The 27,710-nt window shown below is 41.0% G+C and overlaps 1 protein-coding gene across 3 annotated transcripts in view; it reads left to right on the forward strand.

The window, feature by feature from the left end:
* LOC126176821 (solute carrier family 22 member 7-like) overlaps nucleotides 1-27,710 on the forward strand; it is a 232,740-nt gene that overhangs the window by 71,968 nt on the left and 133,062 nt on the right. Inside the window, exon 1 of one of the 3 annotated variants that reach the window (XM_049924005.1) lies at nucleotides 10,597-10,765. The exons of the other annotated variants lie outside the window; for them this stretch is intronic. Within the exon in view, the coding sequence (XP_049779962.1) occupies nucleotides 10,754-10,765 (12 nt within the window). The 5' untranslated portion in view covers nucleotides 10,597-10,753. Of the gene's footprint in view, nucleotides 1-10,596; nucleotides 10,766-27,710 lie in introns of those variants that run through there. 3 annotated transcript variants of the gene reach the window in all.

Here is a 27,710-nt window from a genome sequence, read left to right on the forward strand (position 1 = left end):
ATTTTCTACTTCATATAAATCAGAAAAATACAATGTGTGAGCGATCCTATGGGAGCGTTCCTCCGAGAAACTGTTTCGCGTTCTGATAGTGTCCTCTCTCATGTGAAGCGCAATCCTTTTTTTGCAAAATATTTTTCCAAAAGTAACCTAGAGAACCAGAGTTTCTAACAGCTTCAGGCACGAATTTATTAACTAAAGAAGGATTTTGATAATTGCCAGTTACTGGTAATAAGAATAACTTTGCGAATGTTTGGTTTACTGGCCATTGCTCGTGGAAACCGTGCTCCGAAGTAATTCTAGAATATCCGACTTCCTTTTCCAGTTTAATACGATGAAATTAAATCACTCTGGAGTTGCTGAATCTGAGGACGAGAGGTGACATCGGTACTCAAACCATTCCAGTGGTTAATGTATGGCTTGATACATTTAGTTGGGATCGCGAAGGCCCTACTTGTTCCAAAATTTCAACACTCTCATACACGCCATCTACAGCTTAGCAGAAGCAGTGCAGCTGGTACTCACCTTTCCTATAGTGTTTACGGCGGTGTGGATGGGCTAGTCTAAGAGGCCCTTTAAGAACTGTATAAGTTCAGGCACTGTCCCTTCTGTTGGTGCTCCATGAACCTGAAGCTCGTACATCAAACAGGACATTTTCAAACGAGGCACCTCCATTACAGCACAACGCGCAGACGTCATCCCAAAACAACAATAAAAAGCCGTGCCCAGAACAATATAAGATTTCATTTACACAGGTCCGAACATATGCTCATAAGCTACACCAAAATTTGTCTGCTACCACTGACCTATCTCAAAACAACCCAAGAAAGAACACTCAGTTTAGTAGCGGGAGGTACCAAGCGCACATAACGAGAAATAAACATGTACAATTTGTTTCCACATAATTATATTTTACCAAACTACTGTAATACAACCGCAGTGCTTAAAAATTTGAAAAATAGTAATAATTCTCATAAATGGAAACGACGAAATTTCTTTAAAATATATACAGTTAAAATATTAAAATAGATACAATCCCTTTATGGAATACAGCATCTCACAACAGCTTCAAAGATAACTACCTTATCAGACCTTCCAAAATGTTCCTTCCTCAACCGGAGGGTATCTCTCTTTAGTGATCTAAAACACACGTCAGACCAACTATAATATATATCTTAAAATGAGATAAGCAGATAAATCCTTTACATTCTGAAACACGAGGGACGCATCCTTGGGTAATGTGGCCTGAAAATCAGGTAACAATGTTATAACAGATCTCAAAATATCGAACCGTTGAACAAAATTCTACTTTCAATTATGACATGAATAAACAAAGTTTTTAACAATACTTGGACAAAATATCAAGCATTAAAAGTTTAGTAAAACGTTCTCATGATATGGTTTGAAAGACATCTTGTGTGGCATGAGTCACAGGTCAGCAAAAGTCTCTCTTTCTAATGATAACCGATCATCGACCTTTGCCAAGAGCAGCGCTTTAAAAATATATTTGCTTTGAAAAGAATTTTTGGAGAAATTAGCAAGAATAAAGCTGTCTGCTCATATACGATATTAAAAACACTGCAGCTGTAAAAAAGACCATGAGTTCACAAAAATTAATGGCATTCATTCAATAGAAAATACTGAATGATTGAGGAATTGTCTGATCACGCAGTGTGCCATTCACTATATACACGCGAACATACTTCTCAAACACCGTCACGCTATTAAACAAGATTAACCGATAGCGCACATTAATTCCAAAAGCTGACAAATGTTTGCGTATCGAACTGTGAGGTCACTGTTACTTTGCAATATCCCTTCTTCTGCTACGATGAAAATCCAAAAGCAATACGGCGAAACCTAACTAGATTGTCAAATGGCACATGTTGTTGAGTCTGTTGACCTTTGGATAGAACGGAAGGCACATTTAACTGTGCCTACACAACTCCAAATCTCGACAGAGAACTAGCTGGCCCGGCATGCACAACGCATTCAGACCAATGATCAGTTTATGCTCCAAGCATTACTCGAACTCCATTTCACTTGCAGGTGACCCTCTAAAGATCTACTATAAGTGCTGCCAGCGAACTTAGATCCAATATAACACTGTGCCCCTCATGGCATCCACTCCATGTGCGAACAGTTCCACCAATGTCCCACAAGATCCACTAGCTCTTCCATTGACAGGAGTTAACGAGACCATGAACCGATCCACATACAGCCCTTTAAAGGCTCTGTTCAACCCTTCTGCTCCCGAAAGGGGAATCGCGGAAGGTGTTACCGAGAGACGTGCCCTCGATATCTTTCAATGTGGATACCAGGCTTTCTCAGAAGTCATCTGATGGAACGAAGATGTATTGGTTTTCTTCTGAGTATCTATACCTAAATGCAAGAACAACCACATAGGTGTGTCTGATACTGAATGTAATAGGGATTCCAGACAACAAATATAATTATCCGTGGAGGAATTAAAGAGATTCCACAAAACGAGGCAATGACTGCATTTACAATTCCATGAGGACATTATCAATATTCGTCTTTAGAATGTGTCAGCCACATGCCCGTAAGAACAGGCACCATGCGGGATTAGTGGCTGTGATAAATATTATGTAATTTACATTATCATAGTTCATAAGACAGAAATTAACTCTATAATTGTTAATTGTAACGTTGTATAATAAAAAGGTACATAAAATCTCAAATAAATACTTTAATTCTGTTTGGTATAAAAAAAGGTATCCAGCGATTTCCTGTACAGTAGAGCTCTACAGATACATTGTAGGAGTCATGTGGTATTGTGCGTAGGCAATTCTACGTATCATCATTCGCGGGCATCTGGTTTATGTACAGGGGAACATGAAATACACATTATTATGTCTAATAAGGTGGAAGAAACCCATCAGCATTCAAAAGAGCCTCCGGTCATCTCGGAATGGATAAATACACGGTTTTCAAGGGGATCATATACCATTCTTCAGGCAACGCTGATGGAAGTGGATAGCCATCACGTACCCTTTCCTCCAAAGTACACTACAAAGGGTCAATAAGTTTAACATCTGGTGGCTGTGGTGTCCGGGAGAGAGACGACAATTCATCCTCGTGCTCACAAGAGCAGTCCTAGTCGGTGCGATCTGTGTAAACGCGGGCCTTCGTGTCTCGCAGCACAGCTGCACCATTAAAGAATAAACATTGTGCCTTTGAGTCACATAATCCTTGACAGAAATGCGATATTGCAGAGTAGCCTGGGGGGCCATGGAATATCACGATATGGCTTCCCTCCGTTTTTGACTCTCGGGTCGTAAAGTCGGCCAGAAGTTGTAATCAGACTGAAACAAAAGACACAGCTCTGACTTTCTTCCATTGCTCCTTAGTCCCTATTTAACCGCTTTGGTATCACGCTTCCCAATTACGGGCTTTTGCAACACTGATAGGTGGTTTTGGAATTGCAGCTCGCCTATAATTCCCTAGTTATCGAGCTCCCTTCGTCCTCTTTTTGTGCTGTCATGGTTCACGAGTACGACATTCAGTTCTCCAGTGACTTTTGCTGCTGTCGTCACAGACCCCTTGAGTGACCGTCCGTAAAGATCACTCAACACACAATTCAATCCGCAGCGGATGATAAAAGTTTAATGGTGAACATTTTGAGCATATCAAATCCTATACTTACAGGAAATATTAAAAAGCATAATAAAATGGTACGATCATACAACATCAGTATTAGGGAAAACAAAGTGAATAACTAGATTATTTTCTGAGAGTTCTAGGAAAATACAGTGCATGTGTAATGAAAATCACTTACGTGACGATAGTAAGACCAATTCAATTCCTCTAGCATCTTTATCAACAAAGTAATGACCACAGACAGAGAACGAATTGAAAGATGCAAAGCTAAGATCGTAACTGATGTGCGTGGACCAGGGGCGGCCAATAATTCGGCTCACGAGCCATGCCCTGGCATGAGTGCCATAGCGCTCAGCCTCACTATACACTTCCTCTACCGCCACGCTGAGTGCGATGAGGCGGGGGACACAGCGAATGCGCCGCATTTAAATAGCAGTGCAGACGCACTGCATGAGAATTATTTTATACTTTACGCTCACCAACAACATAGATCACAGATAAAACAAATTTTCAGCAATATTTAAATATTTTCGGAGTGCCGAAGACTATAATTTTTATCTGGCACAAACTGTCGACATTCAGACAGACGCAGAGAATTTCACTCAGGCTGGCACTCAATCGTGACTTACTTAATTTCATAATGGATGGATCGATGACAGAAGAAAGTACAAAAACGTTCAGGGAAAGTCAGGAATACAGAAATACAAATCGCTGAGGAATGAAATAAACAGAGAGTGCAGAGAAGCTACGACGAAATGGCTGCATGAAAAATGTGACGAAATCGAAAAACAAAGGATACTCGTAAGAAATGACTCAGAATATAGGAGAGTTAAATTACCTTCGCTTAAATTAAAAGCAAGGGTGGTAACATTAAGAGCGCAACTGAAATTCTGTTGTTAAATGCAGAGAAGAGAGCGGATAGGTGGAAAGAGTACATTGAAGGCCTGTATGGCGGGGAAGAATTGTCTGATGTGATAGAGGAAGAAACAGGTGTCGATTTAAAAGAGATTGAGGAACCCAGTATTGGAATCCTAATTTGAGAGAGCTTTGGAGGACTTATGATGAAATAAGGCAGAAGGGATCGATCACATTCCATCAGAAATTCTAAAATCGTCAGGGGAAGTGGCAACTAAACCACTATTCAGGTTGGTGTGTAGAATGTATGAGTCTGGGTTGGGTTGTTTGGGGAAGACGCCAAACTACGAGATCATCGGTCTCATCGGATTAGGGAAGGACGGGGAAGGAAGTCGGCCGTGCCCTTTCAAAGGAACCATCCCGGCATTTGCCTGGAGCGATTTAGGGAAATCACGGAAAACCTAAATCAGGATGGCCGGACGCGGGATTGAACCGTCATCCTCCCGAATGCGAGTCCAGTGTGCTAACCACTGCGCCACCTCGCTCGGTATGAGTCTGGCAATATACCATCTCACTTTTGGAAAAATATCATCCACGCAATTCCGAAGACTGAAAGAGCTGATAAGTGAGAGAATTATCGCACAATCAGGTTAACAGCTCATGCATCCAAGTTACTGAGAAGAATAGTATACAGAATAACGGAAAGAAAATTGATGATATGTTAGATGACGCTCACTTTGGCTTTAGGAAAGGTAATGGCACCAGAAAGGCAATTCTGACGTTGCGGTTGATAATGGAACAACGACTAAAGAAAAATCAAGGTACGTTCATAGAATTTGTCGACCTAGGAAAAAGCGTCCGACAATGTAAAATAGTGCAAGATGTTCAAAACTCTGAGAAAAATAGGGGTAAGCTGTATGGAGAGACGGGTAATATACAATATGTACAAGAACCAAGAAGGAACAATAAGAGTGGGCAACCAAGAACGAAATACGAAATGCTGGGATTAAAAATGATGTAAGACACGGATGTAATCTTTCGCCCCTACTGTTCAATCTGTATATCGAAAAAGCAATGATGAAAATAGAAGAAAGGTTCTGTAGTGGAATTAAAATTAAAGTGAAAGAGTATCAATGATACGATTCGCTCATGACATTGCTATCCTAAGTGAAAATGAAGAAGAATTACATGATCTGCTGAATGGAATGGCTAGTCTAATGAGTACAGAATATGGATTGTGAGTAAATCGAAGAAATGCGAAAGTAATTAGAAGTAGCAGAAATGAGTACAGCGAGAAACTTAACATCAGGATTGATGGTCACGAAGCAGATGAAGTTAAGGAATTCTGATACCTAGGCAGCAAAACAGCCAGTGACGGAGGGAGCAAGGAGGACATCAAAAGCAGACTAGCAGCATTGGCAAGAAGGGCACTCCTGGCCAAGAGAGAAGTGTCAAACATAGGTCTTAATTTGAGGATGAAATTTCTGAGAATATACGACTGGAGCCCAGCATTGTATGATTGAGAAATATGGAGTGTGGGAAAACCGGAACAGCATTTGAGATGACGTGCTACAGACGAACGTTGAAAATTAGGTGGGCTGATAATTAAGAAATGAGGAGGTTCTGCGCAGAATCAGGGAGGAAAGGAATATGTGGAAAACACTGACAATGAGCAGGGACAGGATGATAAGATATCTGTTAAGATATCAAGGACTGACATCCATGGTACTAGAGGGAGCTGTGGAGGGCAAAAACTGTAGAGAAAGACAGAAATTGGAATACATCCAGCAGATAATTAAGGACGTAAGTTGCAAGTGTTACTCTGAGATGAAGATGTTGGCACAGGAGAGAAATTCGTGGCGGGCCGCATCAAAGAAAATAAAAGGGTGTACTTTCACACAAAACGTGTTGAACGAAATATTGCAGCTCATTTGCAAACTGGTTATGGAGACGTGGTAACTCTACCTGAGGAAGACAGTGTAGGAATCCTGGACAGTTTTAACGTAAAAGAATTTGTGAGTTTCACGTGAAATACATTGCACATCAATCAGTTACATCTGTATATGCACAGGTGCGCTTCCACCTGAATCAGTACGCGATCTAGAAACATGTAAATTGGCCATGTCATCAAAACGTTAGGAAAAGATTCTTGTAATGCCACTACGGGTTTTTCACATTCCGTGTTTCCTTTAACGGCAGTGAGCTAACGGAACTGGACTTCTGTCATTCCCACTCATTTTTAAACGCTTGTGGTGAAAGATCGCTAGAGTGCCAACAGAGAAGCGTCATGCATACGTCTGAAATTTCTGAGAATATACGACTGGAGCACAGCATTGTATGATTGAGAAACATGGACTGTGGGAAAACCGGAACAGCATTTGAGCTGTGGTGCTACAGACGAATGTTGAACATTAAGTGGGCTGATAATTAAGAAATGAGGAGTTTCTGCACAGAATCAGGGAGGAAAGGAATATGTGGAAAACACTGACAATGAGCAGGGACAGGAGCTACGAACGTTCTCACATCACGAATAAATAGCGAAGGGTAAACATAGCCGACAATACTATTCTGCCGATCTGAAGAGAGTTGTGCAGTCCGAGAAATGCCACACCGCAACACTAAATGAAACACCAATACCACGAAAAAACCGTGTACTTCCGTGAAATAACGAGCAAAAGCGCCGCCTTGTCTCACACGCGGTCATCACCCCCGGACCGCAAGATGTTCGGCACGCAATGGCCGGTCCTAGTATCGACTATACGAATGTGGAACAGAAATACTCGGCCACCATCAAAGGAATCCGTCGTTTTCTTTACAGGATGTTCTTGCCGAAACCTATCTGGAAAATTTGGAGAACCGGTATTTAAAGAAGACTGTGCCACCATTATGCTGCTACCATCGCACGTTTCACTTAGGAATTACGACAATAAGAGAAATTACGGTACGTACAGCGAAAAGCAGACAGTCATTATCCCCATACTCAGTACACGAAAGGGATAGAAAACAAAAACGATAATATTCATACGATATACCATCCGCCAAGAACAGCACAGTGGCTCGCGGAGTAAATAGGTAGATGATGTAGTCCATCTCGATCAACGCGTCCACCAGCTGAAACGGCAGCTACGCATTCTGGCAGATACCCTAATTGGTTACGCTTGTATCGGTTGCCGGCCGCGGTGGTCTAGTGGTTCTAGGCGCGCAGTCCGGAACCGCGGGACTGCTACGGTCGCAGGTTCGAATCCTGCCTCGGGCATGGATGTGTGTGATGTCCTTAGGTTAGTTAGGTTTAAGTAGTTCTAAGTTCTAGGGGACTGATGACCACAGAAGTTAAGTCCCATAGTGCTCAGAGCCATTTGAACCATTTTTGTATCGGTTGCCCGTTGATGTGTCGTAAGTTCTGTTGGTATCCAGACAGCGGCACAGCAGATACCATCCGTTGTCGAGGATTGTGGGCATTAGTACAAGATGTTACGGCGAAGGGAGCGTATCTAGGCGTCATGTACCAGTACTCATTCTGTTGTGACTTGGTAAGACAGCCAAGCCACTATGATTGGTAGCCGAAAGGCACGCGTTAAGCTCACGCAGGCTGGCGTGAGGTCTGGAACATTTAAGGAAGTTAGACTTTAGCAAAAAAGGTCGTAGCTGTTGGAATACTTAACTTTAATCCATAATTGGTGAACATCGGTCTAACGGTACATGCATCACAAGATAAATAGCAAATGATAATGGCGCCTTGCTAGGTCGTAGCAAATGACGTAGCTGAAGGCTATGCTAACTATCGTCTCGGCAAATGAGAGCGTAATTTGTCAGTGAATCATCTCTAGCAAAGTCGGCTGTACAACTGGGGCCAGTGCTAGGAAGTGTCTCTAGACCTGCAGTGTGGCGGCGCTCGGTCTGCAATCACTGACAGTGGCGACATGCGGGTCCGTCGTATACTAACGGACCGCGGCCGATTTAAAGGCTACCACCTAGCAAGTGTGGTGTCTGGCGGTGACACCACACATTCGACACCAACAAGATGACATTATGGACAGTTCTGCGCTCTTCCATTATCGTCTTATATAAGGAACTCTAATATCCGTGTCCGGACATCAGTTTCCTAAAGTAGTTGATGATGATGATAGTTGGTTTGTGGCGCACACAACTGTGCGGTTATCAGCGCCCGTACTAATTCCCAATATTTGCTCAGTCCAATCTCGCTACTTTCATGAATGATAATGAAATGATGAGGACACCACAAACACCCAGTCATCTAGAGGCAAGTGAAAATCCCTGACCCCGCCGGCAATCGAACCCGGGACGCCGGGCTCGGAAAGCGAGAACGCGACCGCGAGACCACGAGCTGCCGACTCCTAAAGTCGTGTGACACAATTCTCAAACACTCGAAAAAATCACCCATGAAGAATGGATAATTTCCGACCGTTGTTATGTGTTAAACATGTGGGACGTGTTAATATTATTGTCGGTAGCCAAGCGAGTGTCGTAAAAGTTCGACAGTCTGATGGTGAAGTTGCCACTTCGAAGCTCGCTAGAAACAAAATTTCGTTTATACTTTTACATATATTCCATGCTTATTATCAAACAGAACTGTCAATTAACAAATAAAAACCATATTTTAATAAAAATAACACAGCATTATTTTTAATTACTACAGTAATTGTGTGAAAATATTCAAAAGAAATAAAAATTTAGCGAAAAAATGCTAAAGGTCAAATGGAAAATAGATGACTGTTTTATTTTTGTAAACTGAATAGTGTTGATGTATGTGATATGTATTCAATTAACGCTAAGAAAATTCGAATGTATGATTCAAATTTTAGTTGATTTCCATACCAGCAGTGATTAAAAATAAGATGTTATTTTTTAGAGCAGAATTATTATTCAATGTTTGTCAATTAACGTTCTTATTTTCTGAATATTTTAGAATTTAAATTAAACAACAGTTATGTGATTAAAAGATCCGAACCAGCAAGTTTACAAATCTGGAAATTTGTGGTAAGGTGGTTCAAATGGTTCAAATGGCTCTGAGTACTATGGGACTTAACATCTGAGGTCATCAGTCCCCTAGAACTTAGAACTACTTAAACCTAACTAACCTATGATCATCACACACATCCATGCCCGAGGCAGGATTCGAACCTGCGACCTAAAGACAACACAGAGAAACCCAAGCCCGGGGGAGGACTCTGAACCTCCAACGGGGGAAGCCGCGAGGACCGTGACAAAGCGCCCCAGACCTAGCGGCTACCACGGCGCAACTTTACAAGAATGAGTATTTAACGCTACGCGCTCAGCTAACGGGGAAAATGTTGATAGGTTCTATGTGTCTGATACTTAACAGCAGTCATAAATCTTCAAAGACAACTTTTTCAAGTGCTTTTAAGAGACGCTTTGTATTTATTTAAGACTGACGTCCGGTCACTGACGTTCAAATCTAATTAGTCTGACGTAAAGCGAAATGGGCAGAGCAGTGCACAACGTTCGTTGTAAGATTGTTGCCAGCTGTGCACATTGCATATCATGAAAAGAGTTTTGTATCCCGCCTGGAAGGCGGCGCGTGGGTCTGCTCCTGAAAACTGAAGGGTAGGACGAATGTAGGAAGCTAGGAGGAGCAGGTGAGGTAGAACACTTGGTACTGCAATTAAAAGCGGTTTTACTTAACTTTGGCTGAGATGAGCACATAGGTGCAAAGCTGTACATAAAGTTACAAAGGCCAAATCTGTAGTGGCTCACCCACTATGATATAGACACAATGTTGCTTAGTCGTCTACTCTGAATAAAATGAGCTGTATCTGAAGCGGCCCTCGTAGAGCTGCACAGCGCCGGCTAGAGGACGCTGTCGTCGCTGCCGGTATCGTAGTGCCAACCTAGAAGAGCGCACCTACCTTGTGGTATCGTAGCCAGCTACCTCAAAGAGGTTCTAAACTCGTCTGACAGCTGTCGACCTCGCAGATAAGCAGCAAGATGAGCTTTCACGTTGTTTTTCTATTTCTATCACCCTCTATCGCCGCAGTTTGACGTCATAACATCCCACATGGGCAGTTGCAAGTAACGAGATTCATCACTCACTTTATTTTACGTATTACGTTGTGTTACTTGCCACAGTCTTGCTAAAGTCGACAGTAAATACATTACTGGCGATTATGTGCAACAGTCTTGTTGGTTTATTTAGTTGCTCATTAAGATTAGAGGCAACCAGGCGTAGGTATTTCAGTACACTCCATAAGGGAGAGGAGCAGACAGCGACAAGAGTTTGAAGAGAAAGCCCTGCTACGACATGCCTGAGAACGTGAGTGTTACTTTATTCTCATTTGTGTTCTCAAACAGATACACATTCGCTGGTTCCTGCGCACACCGTAGTTCTTCCTATGCCTCTTTCTGTGTATCTGTATCTACAGTTACTGAAAACGGAGCCAGTAACTGAACCAAAATTTGTTAAAGGATTGTTAGCGATTTTGGATTAAAAAAAACTTTGGCGTATTGATCAGCGTCATTGTAAAGTACTAAAACAACTAAACTGCCGACTTATCTACTGACTTGCTGCGGTCGTCTTCTGGGGGGTTCACTCTGAAGAGGACCATAGTCGGTCGGCTGAAACATCGGCAGTTTGATTATTTCAGTAGTTTACAGTGAAGCTGTCCAATATCCGACATTAATTTATCCGGTATGACATCGGTCCTGGGAGCCTACGAACTTGTAATCCATTGTTACTCAGAAAGTATCTAGTTAAAAACTTAGCTATGAATTGGTTAATGGCGCATACAAAAATATTACCCTGGAATAATCAGTGCATTGCTGCAGGGGTTGGAGTAAAATAAGGAAAGACCGTGAGAAATTGACGATTGAATGTAACTGCAGATGTTGTCTAGGTCTGCAGGTTACACTATGGTATTTGACCAAGAAAGGTACGTCTCCAATATCCTCAATACGTTGCAAGCGTGGTTCGTAGTCGGAACAGTATTCTGCGTAGTCGTGAGTGCGTTATATCAGAGGTAAGTCAATTAGAACGTGGGAAAATTGTGGCTGAACCATAATGAAGAATTATAGACAGGGAAAGCGGTGAAATATCATCCGCTAAGTCACAATGCGGATTGAATTGTGTGTTGAGTGATCTTCACCCGACGGTCACTGAAGGGGTCTGTGACGACAGCAGCGAAAGTCACTGGAGAACTGAATGTCGTACTCGTGAACCATGTCAGCACAAAAAGAGGACAAAGGGAGCTCGATAAGCAGGGAATTGTAGGCAAGCTGGTATTCTAAAACCACGTATCAGTGTTGCAAAAGCCCGTAAATGGAAAGCGTGGTGCCAAAGCGGTAAAATCGGGACTAAGAGGCAATGGAAGAAAGTCAGTTAGACCTGTGTCTTTTGTTTGAGTCTGATTCCAACTTCCGGCCGACTTTACGACCCGAGATTGAAAATCGGTGGGAAGTCATATCGTGATATTATATGTCCCCCAAAGCTACTCTGCAAGGTCACATTTCTGCAAAGGATTATGTGACTCAAAGGCACAATGTTTGTTCTTTAATGGTGTTGCTGTGCTGCAAGACACGAAGGCCCGTGTTTACGCAGATCGCACCGACTAGTACTGCTTTTGTGAGCCAAGGATGAATTGTCGTCTCTCTCTCTCGGCCATCACAGACACTAGATGTTAAAGTTATTGACTCTTCGTGGTGTACTTTGGAGGAAAAGGTGAATGAACCGGAAGAATGGTATAAGATCCCTTTGAAAACCGTGTATTTATCCATTCCGAGATAACTAAAGGTTCTTTTGAATGCTAATGGGCATCTTCTACCTCGTTAGACATGGTAATGTGTATTACGTCTTTCGATATTTTTATTATATCCCCTGTACATAAACCTAATGTCCGCGATTGATGATACGTAGAATTGCCTACGCATAATCACACATGACTCCTACAATGTAGTTGTAGAGCTCTACTGTACAGGAATTCGCTGGATGCCTTTTTTTATACCAAACAGAATTAAAGTATTTATTTGAGATTTTATGTACCTTTTTATTATACAATGCTACAATTAACAATTATAGACTTAATTTCTGTCTTATGAACTATGATTATGTAAATTACATAATATTTATCACAGCCACTAATCCCGCATGGTGCCTGTTCTTACGGACATGTGGCTGACACGTTCTTAAGACGAATATTGATAATGTCCCCATGGAATTGTAAATGCAGTCATTGCCTCGTTTTGTGGAATCTCTTTAATTCCTCCATGGATAATTATATACACTGGTCTAAGTTGTCTGGAATCCCTATTACATTCAGTATCAGACACACCTATGTGGTTGTTCTTGCATTTAGGTATAGATACTCAGAAGAAAACCAATACATCTTCGTTCCATCAGATGACTTCTGAGAAAGCCTGGTATCCACATTGAAAGATATCGAGGGAACGTCTCTCGGTAACACCTTCCGCGATTCCCCTTTCGGGAGCAGAAGGGTTGAACAGAGCCTTTAAAGGGCTGTATGTGGATCGGTTCATGGTCTCGTTAGCTCCTGTCAATGGAAGAGCTAGTGGATCTTGTGGGACATTGGTGGAACTGTTCGCACATGGAGTGGATGCCATGAGGGGCACAGTTTTATATTGGATCTAAGTTCGGTGGCATCACTTATAGTAGATGTTTAGAGGGTCACCTGCAAGTGAAATGGAGTTCGAATAATGCTTGGAGCATAAACTGATCATTGGCCTGAATGCGTTGTGCATGCCGGGCCAGCTAGTTCTCTGTCGAGATTTGGAGTTGTGTAGGCACAGTTAAATGTGCCTTCCGTTCTATCCAAAGGTCAACAGACTCAACAACATGTGCCATTTGACAATCTAGTTAGGTTTCGCCGTATTGCTTTTGGATTTTCATCGTAGCAGAAGAAGGGATATTGCAAAATAACAGTGACCTCACAGTTCGATAAGCAAATATTTATATGCTTATGGAATTAATGTGCGCTATCGGTTAATCTTGTTTAATAGCGTGACGGTGTCTGAGAAGTATGTTCGCATGTATATAGTGAATAGCACACTGCGTGATCAGACAATTCCACAATCATTCAGTATTTTCTATTGAATGAATGCCATTAATTTTTGTGCACTCGTGCTCATTTTTATAAGTGCAGTGTTTTTAAAATCGTATATGAACAGACAGCTTTATTCTTCCTAATTCCTTAAAAAATTCTTTTCAAATCAAATATATACTTAATACCTCTGCTCTTGGCAAAGGTCAGTGATCTGTTATCATTAGAAAGAGAGACTTTTGCTGACCTGTGATTCATGCCACACAAGATGCCTTTCAAACCATATCATGAGAAAGTTGTTCTAAACTTTTAATGCTTGATATTCTGTCCAAGTACTGTTAAAAACCTTGTTTATTCAAGTAATAGTTGAGAGTAGAATTTTGTTCAACGGTTCGGTATTTTGAGATCTGTTATAACATTGTTACCTGATTTTCAGGCTACGTTACCCAAGCATGCGTCCCTCGTGTTTCAGAATGTAAAGAATTTATCTGCTTATTTCATTTTAAGATATGTATTATAGTTGTGTCTCACGTGTGTTTTAGATCACTAAAGAGAGATACCCTCCGGTTGAGAAAGGAACATTTTGGAAGGTCGGATAAGGTAGTTATCTTTGAAGCTGTTGTGAGATGCTGTGCTCCATAAAGGGATTGTATCTATTTTAATATTTTAACTGTATATATTTTAAAGAAATTTCGTCGTTTCCATCTATGAGCATTATTACTATTTTTCAAATTTTTAAGCTCTGTGGTTGTATTAGAGTAATTTGGTATAATATAATTATGTGAATACAAATTGTACATGTTTATTTCTCGTTATGTGCGCTACCGCTGCTAAATTGAGTGTTCTTTCTTGCGGTAGTTTTGAGATAGGTCAGTGGTAGCAGACAAATTTGGGCGTAGCGGATGGGCATATGCTCGGACCTGTGTAAATGAACTCTTATATTGTTCCTGGGCACGGCTTTTTCTTTGTTGTTTTGGGATGACGTCTGCGCGTTGCGCTGTAATGGAGGTGCCTTGTTTGAAAATGACCTGTTTGATGTACGAGCTTCAGGTTCTTGGAGCACCAACAGAAGGGACAGTACCTTATACCGGGTGATCAAAAAGTCAGTATAAATTTGAAAACTGAAAAAATTACGGAATAATGTAGACAGAGACATGGGGTTTTATTAGAACCAAAAAACTACAAAAGTTTAAAAAATGTCCGACAGATGGCGCTTCATCTGATCAGAATAGCCATAATTAGCATAACAGAGTAAGACAAAGCAAAGATGATGTTCTTCAAAGGAAACGCTCGACATGTCCAACATCATTCCTCAACAATAGCTGTAGTCGGGGAATAATGTTGTGAACAGCATTGTAAAGCATGACCGGAGTGATGGTGAGGCATTGGCGTCGGATGTTGTGTTTCAGTATCCCTAGGGATGTCGGTCGATCACGATACACTTGCGACTTCAGGTAACCCCAAAGCCAATAATCGCACGGACTGAGGTCTGGGGACCTGGGAGGCCAAGCATGACGAAAGTGGCGGCTGAGCACACGATCACCACTAAACGACACGCGCAAGAGATCTTTCACGCGTCTAGCAATATGGAGTGGTTCTAATAAAACCTCATGTCATTCCAAGCATTTTTTACCTCTCTATCTACATTATTCCGTGGTTTATTAAGTTTTCAAATTTATTCTGACTTTTTTATCACCCGGTACTTATAGACTTATACAGTTCTTGCAGGACCTCTTAGACTATCCCACCCACACCGCCGTAAACACTATAGGAAAGGTGAATACCAGCTGCACTGCTTCTGCTAAGCTGTTAGGTGGCGTGTATGAGAGTGTTGAAATTTTGGAACAAGTAGGGCCTTCGCGATCCCAGCTATATGTATCAAGCCATACCTTAACCACTGGAATGTTTTGAGTACCGATGTCACCTCGCGTTCTCAGATTCAACAACTCCAGAGTGATTTAACTTCATTATATTAAATTGGAAAGGGAAGTCGGATATTCGAGAATTTCTTCGGAGCACGGTTACCAAGAGTAGTGACCAGTAAACCTAAATTTCGCAAAGTTGAACTTATTATCAATAATAGGCAATTATCAACATCCTTCTTTATATAATAAATTCGTGTCTGACGCTGTTGGAAACGCTGGTTCTGCAGGTTACTTTTGGAAGAGTATTTTGCAAGAAAAAATTGCGATTCACATGAGAGAGTACACTATCAGCAAATACTTATTTACGATACAATGTGGTCAGGAGTGTTTAGACCAATTTGTAAAAATATTCGTGTAGCTGGAATTGCATTATGTGGCAATTTATCAGAACGTTTAACAGTTTCTCGAAGGGATACGCTCACGGGATCGCTCACACGTTGTATTTTGCAATAGACAACGTCTTTTGCTGATTTACATAAAGAAGAAAATATTAAGTTTGCGGATCAGCAACGAAGCTCGCCGTTAGCGATCGAGAAGCAAGAAATTTGCGGAAACGCGGTGTCGCCTGTTTCTGCACGAAAACTTCGTGATGATACTGTGTGTTTACATTGCTGTAAATCTGGTCGTGTAGTCAGAGACTGCCCACAACTTCCTGAAGCTTTTTGAAGCAAATGATGCCATGATCTGATGGCGCGGCATGGCATGAGACTGGCCACGAACCACCGTTTCATTGTCGGAAAATTAATTTGTTACATGGTAGTTCATTACCTCTTGTATGCTCATTTTTGAACTCCGAACCAGTCTGTGCCTTGTTTTCTCCCTGCAGTTCGGTTTCTTTGTTAGACAGCTGGTGTTACTTTCGGTATCGAGGTGTGGGAGAATCTGGACCGTTAAATCATGTGGAAGAAATGTGCTTTATGGCCAATAGTAGCTTGTTACTGGTAGCTACACAGTGTTGGCCTAAATAAATATTGAGAACTTTAGTAGCCCCTCCAGTTTCTGTTTGTTAAAGGATTAACCACTTGAGTAATTTTTGGATGTGACTTTTTAAGCAAAGCAGAGTGCCTGTTGAATTATTCTGATAAGATTTATTTCTTTAAATTATTGGAGTGAGTGATATTGCCTTCTGCTAACATGATGCTCACCAGATGTTTTGTACAGTTAATGGTGAGGCTAATAATTTTAATCTGAATAATTTAAGTAAACGACAGGCTAAAATCTTACTTCAAATTCTAGATCAATTTCTAGAAGTTTTAACAGACAGACTTGGAGAAACTAATAAAATTCAGTACAGCATTCGTTTAACAGATCACATACTTGTTAGACAAACCCGTTGTTGTTTGTTACTTCCCAAGATGGAGTAGTTGTGGAAAACAGTCGACCAGCTTCTGGAGGTTGGTTTGATTAGATCTTCGATATCTCCTTATGCGTCGCCCATTTTGTTACTTCCTAAATCAGGTGGGGCAGATTATCGTCCCAGATTGGACAATCGTGCCTTAAACGACACAGTCGCTTTAGAATCAGTACCGTTTTCACCAAGCTTGTTCTCAGATTCCGTTTGCAAATGAGTTTAAACGAACTACGACATTCTGTATGGACTGTAATCTCTTTGAAATTAATCACCTTCCCTTAGTGTTGGCCACTACAGCCGCTGCGCTGTCTAGGTTGTCACATGCAGTTTCCAATTCAAAAAGATTTATTCCACTATCGAATTTATTTGCCCAAGCACCTAATATCGGTTGTTTTCCATAATTTCTACACTATTTTTATGGTGCTCATTTGGGTTTCTCTAAGATGGTTCAAAAAATTAAGGAACATCTAACTCGGGAGGGGTTTTACAAAGATGTTAGGAAACTAGTTGGTCAGTGTGAATTACGAAGGTAGCTAGGCCGAAACCCATCACGCATCGCGACTGTCGTGCTCTTCCAGGGAAAACAACCAAATGGGTAAGAAGTTAACCTATTACGTAGAACCTCTTGCCCCTACCAGAAACGGACATTGCTACGTATGTGTTGCTGTGGGTGCTTCAGTAGACTTGTTTGGCTCATTGCTAGCACGTCAGTTACAACGAATGTTACCATGCAACACATGACTAACATTTTCTCTAGTTTTGGGTCACTCAAGGTCAACTGTCCTTCCAGTTCTTTTGGGAAGTTTGACTTTTATCAAGCCATTTTTCTTGTTACTACTGTGCCCTATTTTCCCAAACTAATTTTGTTGAGCAGATCAGCCGGAATTTAAAAGCATCTTTGAAAATTTACATTGCCGTAACCAATCACACTGGCGTAGTTCAGTCATTTGGTTTGTTTTCGTATTTAACACCGCAGTAATGAAATGCATAAGACCACTCTAGCTAAGCTCATGTTATGCTACCCTATCAATCAGCAGTTAGTAATTTGTGGACAATGGGCGACCTTTCACCTGAAAGGACAGACTCAGATATTATTAAAATTAAATGGAATGTGTCCTATCACAACACCTATCGCTAGTATCAGGGGCAGGCTAGGTCGTACAACCAATGTTGCGGTGTGATTTCTCTTCATGTTAGGGACTTATGTTAAGGAACTTTGGATGTATAGTAAAGGTGGACAGGAAACTATGGAAAAGATGACAACGTGTTCCATAGAACCATTCGAAATTGTACAAAACGTCGCACCAGTGGTTACTTGGTTCAGAACCCCAAACCCAAATAATTTATCTGAGTTCATCTTAGTCAGCTAAGTTAAATAATAAAGGCGCTGGACGAGGAAGCCATTTAGTGGTTACTATTCCTTGATTTTGTTTAAGCAGGGGAGGATCAGCCGGTCCACTATCGATACTGAAAGCTACCGAGACCGCGTCTCTTGGCAAACGCCTTCCTCTGCATCCCACTAGCTGACAGCAGGGTCGAGCGGTGGGGCCTTAAATCACTGCACGCAGATTGGCTCATGGTCTTGTCACCTCCTGAGAACGGAAGAGCTAGTGTGTGTTACGGGACATTGGGAAAGCTGTTCGCGTGTAGAGAAGATGCTGTGGGTTGGGCACAGTGTTACATTGGATGGAAATTTGGTGGGTCACCTGCAGGTGCAGTGCAGCTCGAGCTACGTTTGAAGCTTTAACTTACCACTGGCATCAAAATTCCGTGCTTGCTGCAGCAGCCAGTTCTCCCTCACGATTATGAGTTTTGTATGCACTGTTGATTTTCCGGTCCATTTTACGTAAAGGTCAATACACGCAGCACGCACATGTGTCGTTATTATTTAAAACCATTGAGCGTGACAATATCATATAGAGACTTCTGTGCACAAAGTGGCAAAGGTATCAAATCGGACTACGTAGAACATAATGGTAAAGTGACCTTTCGCGGTAAGCTATTGGCCATTTTGCTTCCAAACAATGTGTGCTCAATTCTGATAGACAGATCTGAAACGTTAGAAGTCATAAACCAAATGAAATGCATGATTCCAAAGGAGTCTGTATTACTGCAAATGGATTTGTTATGTTGTAGTTGTTGTGGTCTTCAGTCCAAAGACTGTTTCGATGCAGCTCTCTATGCTACTCTATCCTATGCAAGTCTCTTCATCTCCGTGTAACTACTGCAACCTATATTTCTCTGAATCTGCTTACTGTACTCATCTCTTGGTCTCTGTCTACGATTTTTACCCCCTCCCCCCCATGCTTCCCTACAGTATTAGATTAGTATCCCTTGGGGCCTCAGAATGTATCCTACCAACCGATCCCTTCTTTTTGTAAGTTTGTACCACAAATTTCTCTTCTCCCCAATTCTATTCAGTACTTCCTCATTAGTTACGTGATCTACACACCTAGTCTTCAGCATTCTTGTATAGAAGCACATTTCAAAAACACATTTATTATAATGCAGTTTATTGCATTTGTTATAAACTGCATTATTAATCATTAATTATTACAAATTACAAGGAGCCGTTACTCGTACCTCTATTCGCCAGTGCAACAACAGAGGAAATGAAGACCCGAAGAGGAAGTCTACGCTTTCACACTTTTAAAAATGAATAACATTTGCATGTTAGTCTTTTCCGATTTTCGCTAAACACAATCTGTGAATTAAATAACCTTCTGATTGGCATTAAATTTATCTTTGAAATTTACAAAAGAAGTAAAAATGTACATTCTCCTTATAAGACATGCTTCAGTCTCTTCGTACCTAGGAGATCCAGACTAGGTACCGACTATCAGCGCTTGTATCCGCTAAAAATTCACTTCACTCACCTAGTAGCACTCCACCTCTGCATACACTTTGCAAGCAATCTTTTTTATCGGGAACTCCGTCCGGCGGCTGAGAAATTCCCATTCGTGGCTAACGAACGTTTATCAAGACACTAACCAAATTGTTTCTTATTCCGACAGTGAAGCACCCAATCGACCACTACCCCGCATTCAAAGTACTGGCACTGTCTCTAAAATGTTTCGTACATCTACAACACATATAGCATTCGGGCAGTAAATGAAAATGCTTCGGAGATGTAGAATATCTCTGTATCTCTTCAGCGTCAAAAGAGGTGGCAATTTGGTGTTCTTCCCTCGTCGACTGGCTCCAAATAATATCTGCAAAAGTGTCGTTTCTTTCTCTTCTCTGATGATTTCATCAAGAATGCCAAGTGGAAATTGGGCTCGTGTTGGTGAGGAAGTGCACGATAATCATCGGTGATGCTTCCGATTTCAGTGCTAAAAGTTTCTCATGTTACTTGCTGTTTAGATCTCCACATCGCTGTTTAGAGGACAAATCATGGTAGTGTTTTTAGCTCTTATTCAGGCGAAACTTCTCGTGTATCATCTCCTGGATTTCTTGCAGCATAGATTTCACCGGGTGCCCATTTCATTTTATTGGCGGCATCGAAAATATCAAATTATTATGTCAAACCAAATCTCCTTTCAGACGTCTAAATTTCCAAATTGTCGTTTGTTGAGCAACCGGTTTCGGCGATATATTGCGCCATCTTCAGGCCCCCTGACCAACACTTAGGAAGACCTCAGCTCTGGTCCAGTCAAAATATGGGTCAACATTCAATGACTGGTATCCGAGGATTTTTGAGACTGCGATCATTTCAATCATCACCTGCCAAATGTTAGACAAACAACGTGGCGTAATATACTGCCGAAACTCGTTGATCAATAAAATAATAATTTGTAAATTTAGACGGTTGAAAGGTGTTCTGTTCTGACATTCTCTACTGAACAGCCGAGGTCCCGCAACCATCCTTATAAAGATGGGCATACAGAGAAAATATCAAAATGTCACAGTAGTAAGCTATCACCTCTTCCAGTTTTAGCGTGGCATTCCGGTCCGGGTGAATTTCTTCACTGTGGCACGTGGCTTTGTACCAGAGCATGTGCTGGTACACTTAGTACTCTTCCGTCAGGTGATGTCATATGCTCTGCGGCTAGCAGGATGATCACTGAAGTGCGTGACGTTAGAGAAAGCAGGACACTTCTTGTCGCGTAATCCTTAAACTGTCGTGTGGATGGAGGGTGGGCATCACAAAACCGCACGTCGGCGTGGGATTAGTAAGGACGACACAAAAGACAGCGGCTACTGACAGGTACGTGCGTAATCGGAGCAGCCTGCTTCGAGGTCGGAGCACTGTCCTCAAAAGGCCTGCCCATCTTCTGAGTCGACATGTTCTCGTGGGAGTCGTACAGCTGCAATAAAAGATTCGAGACCTCATGCCATCTCTGCAACAACAGCAGTTCTCTCCGAAAGGTGGCAATGAAGCGAGATAGTGGCGGAGCGAGCTTCAGATATAAATTTCGGTGTCATCGGTATATTGATCCCAAAGGATTTGTTGAAATTCTAACCAGTCCTTGGCATTCAAAGCACCCATTGCGACGCCCTTTGGACATACAATACTGTTCGTAAACTAGGTGCGTATTTTCACTGGATTCCTTCTGAAACCCGCAGAGTGGCCATAACGTAACTTTATGTGTGTCATGGAATATACGTCAGGAAGGGCATTCGTCTACATTTTTCTCAGAGGAATTACACCACGGCTTCTCATTGGTTCTCTATGGAGCATAAAACTATTGTGTCTCTTCTCAAAGGTTTTTATAACCAACTAAATTCGGTTCGAAAAGTGTAACTTCCTAAGTCTAATATCATGCACGTTTAAACTTTCGTAAATACTGGATTTGTGAAGAAACTGATAATCATATCACGCTGAGCCTCAAACCATTTGACACTGGTGTAGTTTTACTTAATCTGGCCAAGTTCTGTATTAGCATTTAAATTTTGCATGAGATTACTGCCCGATCTCTCTGTTCACGCGGCACTGTCACCCTGACGCTGGCAAGCGACGGAGAAGATCAGTACCTCGCTCATCATGCCAGACATACCGATGAGCGCTTGCTGCCCCACATTCCGGCTCCGTCATGGCTCTACATCGTTTTCACGCCCAGATATATTCTGTCAGTCTCAGTAACGTGGTTTTCATGAAACAGAGAAAGACAGTATGCATTAATCTACTGGAGTATAACGTCCTCTAATCGGTCGCCAATGTAGTGTCTTACAAAAAAAAGAAAAAAGCTGTTTTCTTCCTCGGATGCGTTTAGAGGGAATGTGAAAAAATAGTTCTTTGGAATAATATAGTTGCCGTAACAGTTAAAAATGCTAAGTACAGGTACTTCAAGAAATTTTGTATCAATCACTACAATCAAGATGATGAAAATGAGCAAGAGTACAGCCTAATTACTACGATAGTACAATTATCGAAAAAATAATACCACTGCTATGAGCCCGTTACTAGTTTTCTGTTCTCTCAGGTGTTTAATTAGCACCACCTTGAAACTAACGACACAAAACATCTGACAAACAGTTTTACTTTAAGAGGGAAATGATTCATATTTTAAAATGATAACTACGAGATAAGTAGACGAAACTTATGTTGGGTAATTTATAATTGGCTTCGTGATCAGTATTTTCACACAAAGCATGATAAGTCAGAATTACAATATCATCGGTAAACCTCAAAGTTTATATTTCTTCTCCCTGGGCTTTAATTCCTACCCCAAATATTTCTTTTGTTTCCTTTGCTGCTTGTTCAATATACTGATTGAATAACATCGGGGATAGGCTACAATCCTGTCTTACCCTTTCTCAACTATTTCTTCCCTTTCCTGCCACTCAACTCTTGTAACAGCCATCTGGTTTCCGTACAGATTTTAAATAGCCTTTCGTTCCCTGTATTTTACCCCTGCCACCTGTAGAATATGAACTTTAAAGTATAAGAGGTAAAAAAAATATCCGAAACATATTATAACTCTTTACAATACTTCTTAAAGTACAAGAAGTAAAAAAATTATATTGAAAACATAACTATTTAAAATACTTACTTATGTGCAATAGCTTTCATTTTGGTGTCCGAGGTATATATACACAATTTTTCTTTTTAATTTCCTACTCGAGCGCAAGCTACGTGTAGTTGACCGTGAGAGAAGCAGGAGTCTTTGAGGTTGATGCCGCAATATTTTAAAGTTTGTCCTAGTGCGTTGTTAATTGTAAACATGTAGTCTAGTCTGATTGGAAATTGCAGTCTTTTAAATTTGAATGGTAGTTCAGTAAAGATTAGTGGTATTCCTGGAGATGAATAGTGTGGGTTCTTTTTACTTTCCAGTCATAAGTTCGGCTTCGATGATATTATTTGATAGCTGTTTTACTATTATCCTTGTTCCATTACACACTTTTGGTGAATTGAGATTTCTGAGTAGTATGCTCAGAGATCTAGTTTTAAGTCGGGGGCAATGTAATGGCATTTCTCGTACTTGCAAAGAGTTTAGAAATTCTGTAGAGAAGTCCACATTTTCTTCAACGTTTACCATGGTGTCGATCAATTTGTATATTCTCTCCTCACTGGGAATTTTCTTTTCAATATTAAAGTTGCTATCGCCGACAATATTATTGTTAGTTGCCAAAATTACCCTTTCAAATAACCGCTTCAGATTGATACAGCTGTGAACCGTCTTTGGAAAAATTTTGTCGATGAGCTCGTTTTCAGCATTGGCTATGTTGCAGAAATCACTAATGAGTTTAATGAGCCCGATCGTCTGGTCAGTAGGATATGTCTTTCCGTCTGTTTGTAAAAGTTGTTGAGCAAAATGTGCTGTTGTTTCGTCTTTCGATGGTTCAACTCTCATCACTTCAGAGTTTCATCGCATGGCTTGTAATGTTATCACTTCGAGTGATTTTTTACGTGTCATTGCGCATTCGTTCAAGAAGATAATTTTAGCTTCCTTTAGAAGTTCACCCCGTCCAGATGCTCTTGAGATTTTATACAACGGGATTTGTTCTTCGGCTATATTCAACGGTAGTTGTAGGGTTTCAGAAGGATGTAGGTTTTAGTAAGTACTGGGAGATGAAGAAGCTTGCACAGGATAGAGTAGCAAGGAGAGCTGCATCAAACCAGTCTCAGGACTGAAGACCACAACAACAACAGTTGTAGGGTGGAATGGGCAATCGTCCTCCTTTCATAAGTGTGGCTGCAATGCTGGATGATTCCACTGCGAGTCCGATGTGTTGTTTAGCACGTATTTCCGCCAGCAATAAATTTATTAGAAAAGTTTTCCCGGTGCCAACTGGTGAGTCCAAGAAAATAATTGCGACAGTGTTGTTGTCGATCAGGTCGATGATAACGTTGTAAATTTCCTTTTGATTCTCACTGAGAAGTGGTTTGCTGTGAGCAACGTACGGAAGTAGTTCGTTGATGTTGCAGCTTTTTTCCTTCGTAATTTCGAATTTTGGCACACTGAGAGCATCTTTTCATAGTTCTTGCATCCCAAGTTGTCGTAAGGTCTGGTTTTTTTATTGCTAAACATTTATCGTCAAGGGGAATGAGTGTTTCTTCGAAGATGTCGTCGTTGAACTATATGCTCAGTTCAGGATGAGCTTCTCAGATTTAGTAGAGTTGTAAGTAGGCTGTTTATGTTTTCTTTATGTAAGTAGGCTGTTTATGTTTTCTTATTGGTAACGCCACGTAGCGCTCTGTATGAAAATCACTGGCTGTGCTGTGTGCAGTCTGTGGCTAGTTTGCATTGTTGTCTGCCATTGTAGTGTTGGGCAGCTGGATGTGAACAGCGCGTAGCGTTGCGCAGTTGGAGGTGAGCCGCCAGCAGTGGTGGATGTGGGGAGAGAGATGGCGGAGTTTTGAAATTTGTTATACTGGATATTATGAACTGCTATGTATATTATGGTTTTTCAACACTATTAAGGTAAATACATTGTTTGTTCTCTATTAAAATCTTTCATTTGCTAACTATGCTTATCAGTAGTTAGTGCCTTCTGTAGTTTGAATCTTTTATTTAGCTGGCAGTAGTGGCGCTCGCTGTATTGCAGTAGCTTGAGTAACGAAGATTTTTGTGAGGTAAGTGTTTTGTGAAAGGTATAGGTTAATGTTAGTCAGGGCCATTCTTTTGTAGGGATTTTTGAAAGTCAGATTGCGTTGCGCTAAAAAAATATTGTGTGTCAGTTTAAGCACAGTAATTCTATAATTTTTCTAAGGGGACGTTTCATACGTCGACCCTTAGCTGAGGATACCTCACTGGAATCTTTTGATTTTTTCTTGTAGTTTGTGTAATTAGTGTAGCTTTTGTTTATTGCTATTGCGTAATTGTAGAGAGAATTTCCTTTGTAGTTGCAGTCTTTCATTGTTGTACAGTAAAACAGTTGTGGCATGCATGTAGATTTGCACGAAGTATTTCGCAGCTACGCTTGCAATTAACTAGATATTATTTTTAGTGCTATGTTAATGTGTTCCCCTATTTTTGCTCTTCAAATTGTGTTTTTCTGTGTTATCGTGTGAAATATTGTGACAATAATTGCGTGTGAAAAACGTAACACTAGGCTCCAAAATAAACTGAGAAATGACAGTGAAGACGAAAGTAGTGTGTTAGCGCCACCGTGTAATGAATTAACTAATGTTCAACAAAGTAATTTGGTAATTGTGCATAGGGAAATGGAGCGGACGGCAAACAATGGCGCAGGCAGTGAAACAATTAGTGAACAGGGAAGCATTATCGATCGATCGGTCGGCAACAGCTTGTCTCAGGAATCCGAAATGACAGGACACAATCTTGCAAATACTGTAGATTCAGGTTTTGCGTCCTCACCCTTTTCTCAAATAAGTCAAGACACATTTTCTACTTGTCAAAATGTGAATGTTGCCGGTGAAAATGCACTGCCAAAAAGCATAGAGAAACAGATTCCAGACACTAATACATTATTATTGCAATTAATGCAACAAATGGAACAAAATCAGAGACAAATGGGACAAAATCTTCAAAAGTTAGACACAATGGAACAAAATCAGAGACAAACACAGCAAAAGCTTCAAAAGTTAGACACAATGGAACAAAAGCTTCAAAAGTTAGACACAATGGAACAAAAGCTTCAAAAGTTAGACGCAGTGGAACATAAGCTTGAACAAACACGTGAAGATTTAACTACTGAGTTACATAACATTGAATCGAAAGGTCAAAAAGTCTGTAATGATGTAAAAACACAATTTGTGAGCATTTTCAACCTATTTTTTCGCGGCACGAAAATGCATTACAGAATCACAAAGCAGCCATAAAAGAACTCCAAACTATTGTTCATGAAAATCACGACACCTTGCAAGCTAAAATTGACTCAGTTGCATCTGCTGATTCGGTTACGCAATTTGCAAAAACTCAAGAACACTTAAAGGACACAGTAGATACGATTTCAACACAAATGGACACTCTGAAACTTGGTTCAGAAAAACACACTGAGGAAATAAGTACACTATCGGAGAAAGTAGCCGAACTTTCGGATCAGTTCACTAACTTATCTGCAAAGGTAGATGATGATCTGAATGACACAAGACCTGTAGCCATCACTGACACAGAAGAGTGCGAACAAATTAGGAAATTCAAACAAAATCAGAATCAAATTAATACGCAACACCAAAGAGAAATCCGGGAAGTACAAGATCAGCTGACACAGGTAATACAAGAATTATGTATTTCAGAGGCCACTCGCGCTTCAATACGGGAAGAGGGACATAGAAATACGGAACAGCCACAAAATAATAACTCAGGGCACTTCGGAAATTATGAAAGAAATTGGCAAGGTACACCGAATTTCGAGATGGAACCCCCGACACGACGTAACAATGACCGATATGCTACTCGCCGACACGATGATTTTGACTATAAGCTGTTCATTACTACACATAAATTCAAAACATTTAAGAATTCTGGCAACGACATTCATCCACAAGCATGGCTTCATCAATTTTCTCATTGTTTTCCTCCCAACTGGTCATTGGAGCACAGGTTAGAATTTATGTGTGGCTACTTGGAGAATGAACCAGCTGTAAGAATGCGATCGGTCATTCACGATTGTCACAGTGAAGGAGAATTTTATCATACCTTCCTCTCAGCGTATTGGTCTCAAGCTACACAAGACCGAGTAAAACATAGCATCATAATGATGAAACATTTCGAACAATCTGAATTTTCCAGTCTTGTGTAATATTTTGAAGACATGTTGCACAAAAATCAGCACCTGTCAAACCCATACAGCCCTTCAGAACTCATACGCATTTGCTTAATCAAATTACCTGAACATTTACGACATATTATTTTGGCAGGACGTTGCAAAGACGACATTGAAGCTCTTCAGGGACTCTTACAAGAATTAGAAATTGACACAGACAGTTGCGGGATGCGAAAACAGGAAAACAATCCCTACAGGTCACATCCGTCACAATTCCGTGACGACAGAAACAATAACTGGCCACAACAAGCCTATTCTTACAACGTAAATCGTGACCAAAACAGACACCATCCGTATGACAACCACTGGCAGAGTAATAATAGCTACAGAGAAAGATCGCATTTCCGTAGTAATGAATATGACAGAGACACTCATAGAAACAGACAATTTGGCAACCAGAACAATTATTATCACGGGAGACAGAATAACTTCAGACGCAATGGTCCAGCGCGCAGTTATGATTCAGGGAGAAATTCTCCACCATGTGACCGACAGGAAAGAAACTATGGAATCTACCGACATGACGACAGACGATATGATCGTAACGACAGACCTGAACTGCATCAGAAATGGCGGGATTTAAACAGAGCAGAGCCCTCTCGGCAAGGCGAATTTTTAGAAGTTAGGTCTGCTAATCCCAATAACGACGCGCGCCAACAAAGAAACAGACAATGACTCGCACCGCAGGCAGCCACTTGCGCCCGCTGGCTCAGGGAAAAATAACATTGACGCTAACCTTGAGCAAAATTCTAGTATTCT

The sequence above is a fragment of the Schistocerca cancellata genome, chromosome 3 (genome assembly GCF_023864275.1).
Source record: "Schistocerca cancellata isolate TAMUIC-IGC-003103 chromosome 3, iqSchCanc2.1, whole genome shotgun sequence".
Classification (NCBI taxonomy): Eukaryota; Metazoa; Arthropoda; class Insecta; order Orthoptera; family Acrididae; genus Schistocerca; species Schistocerca cancellata.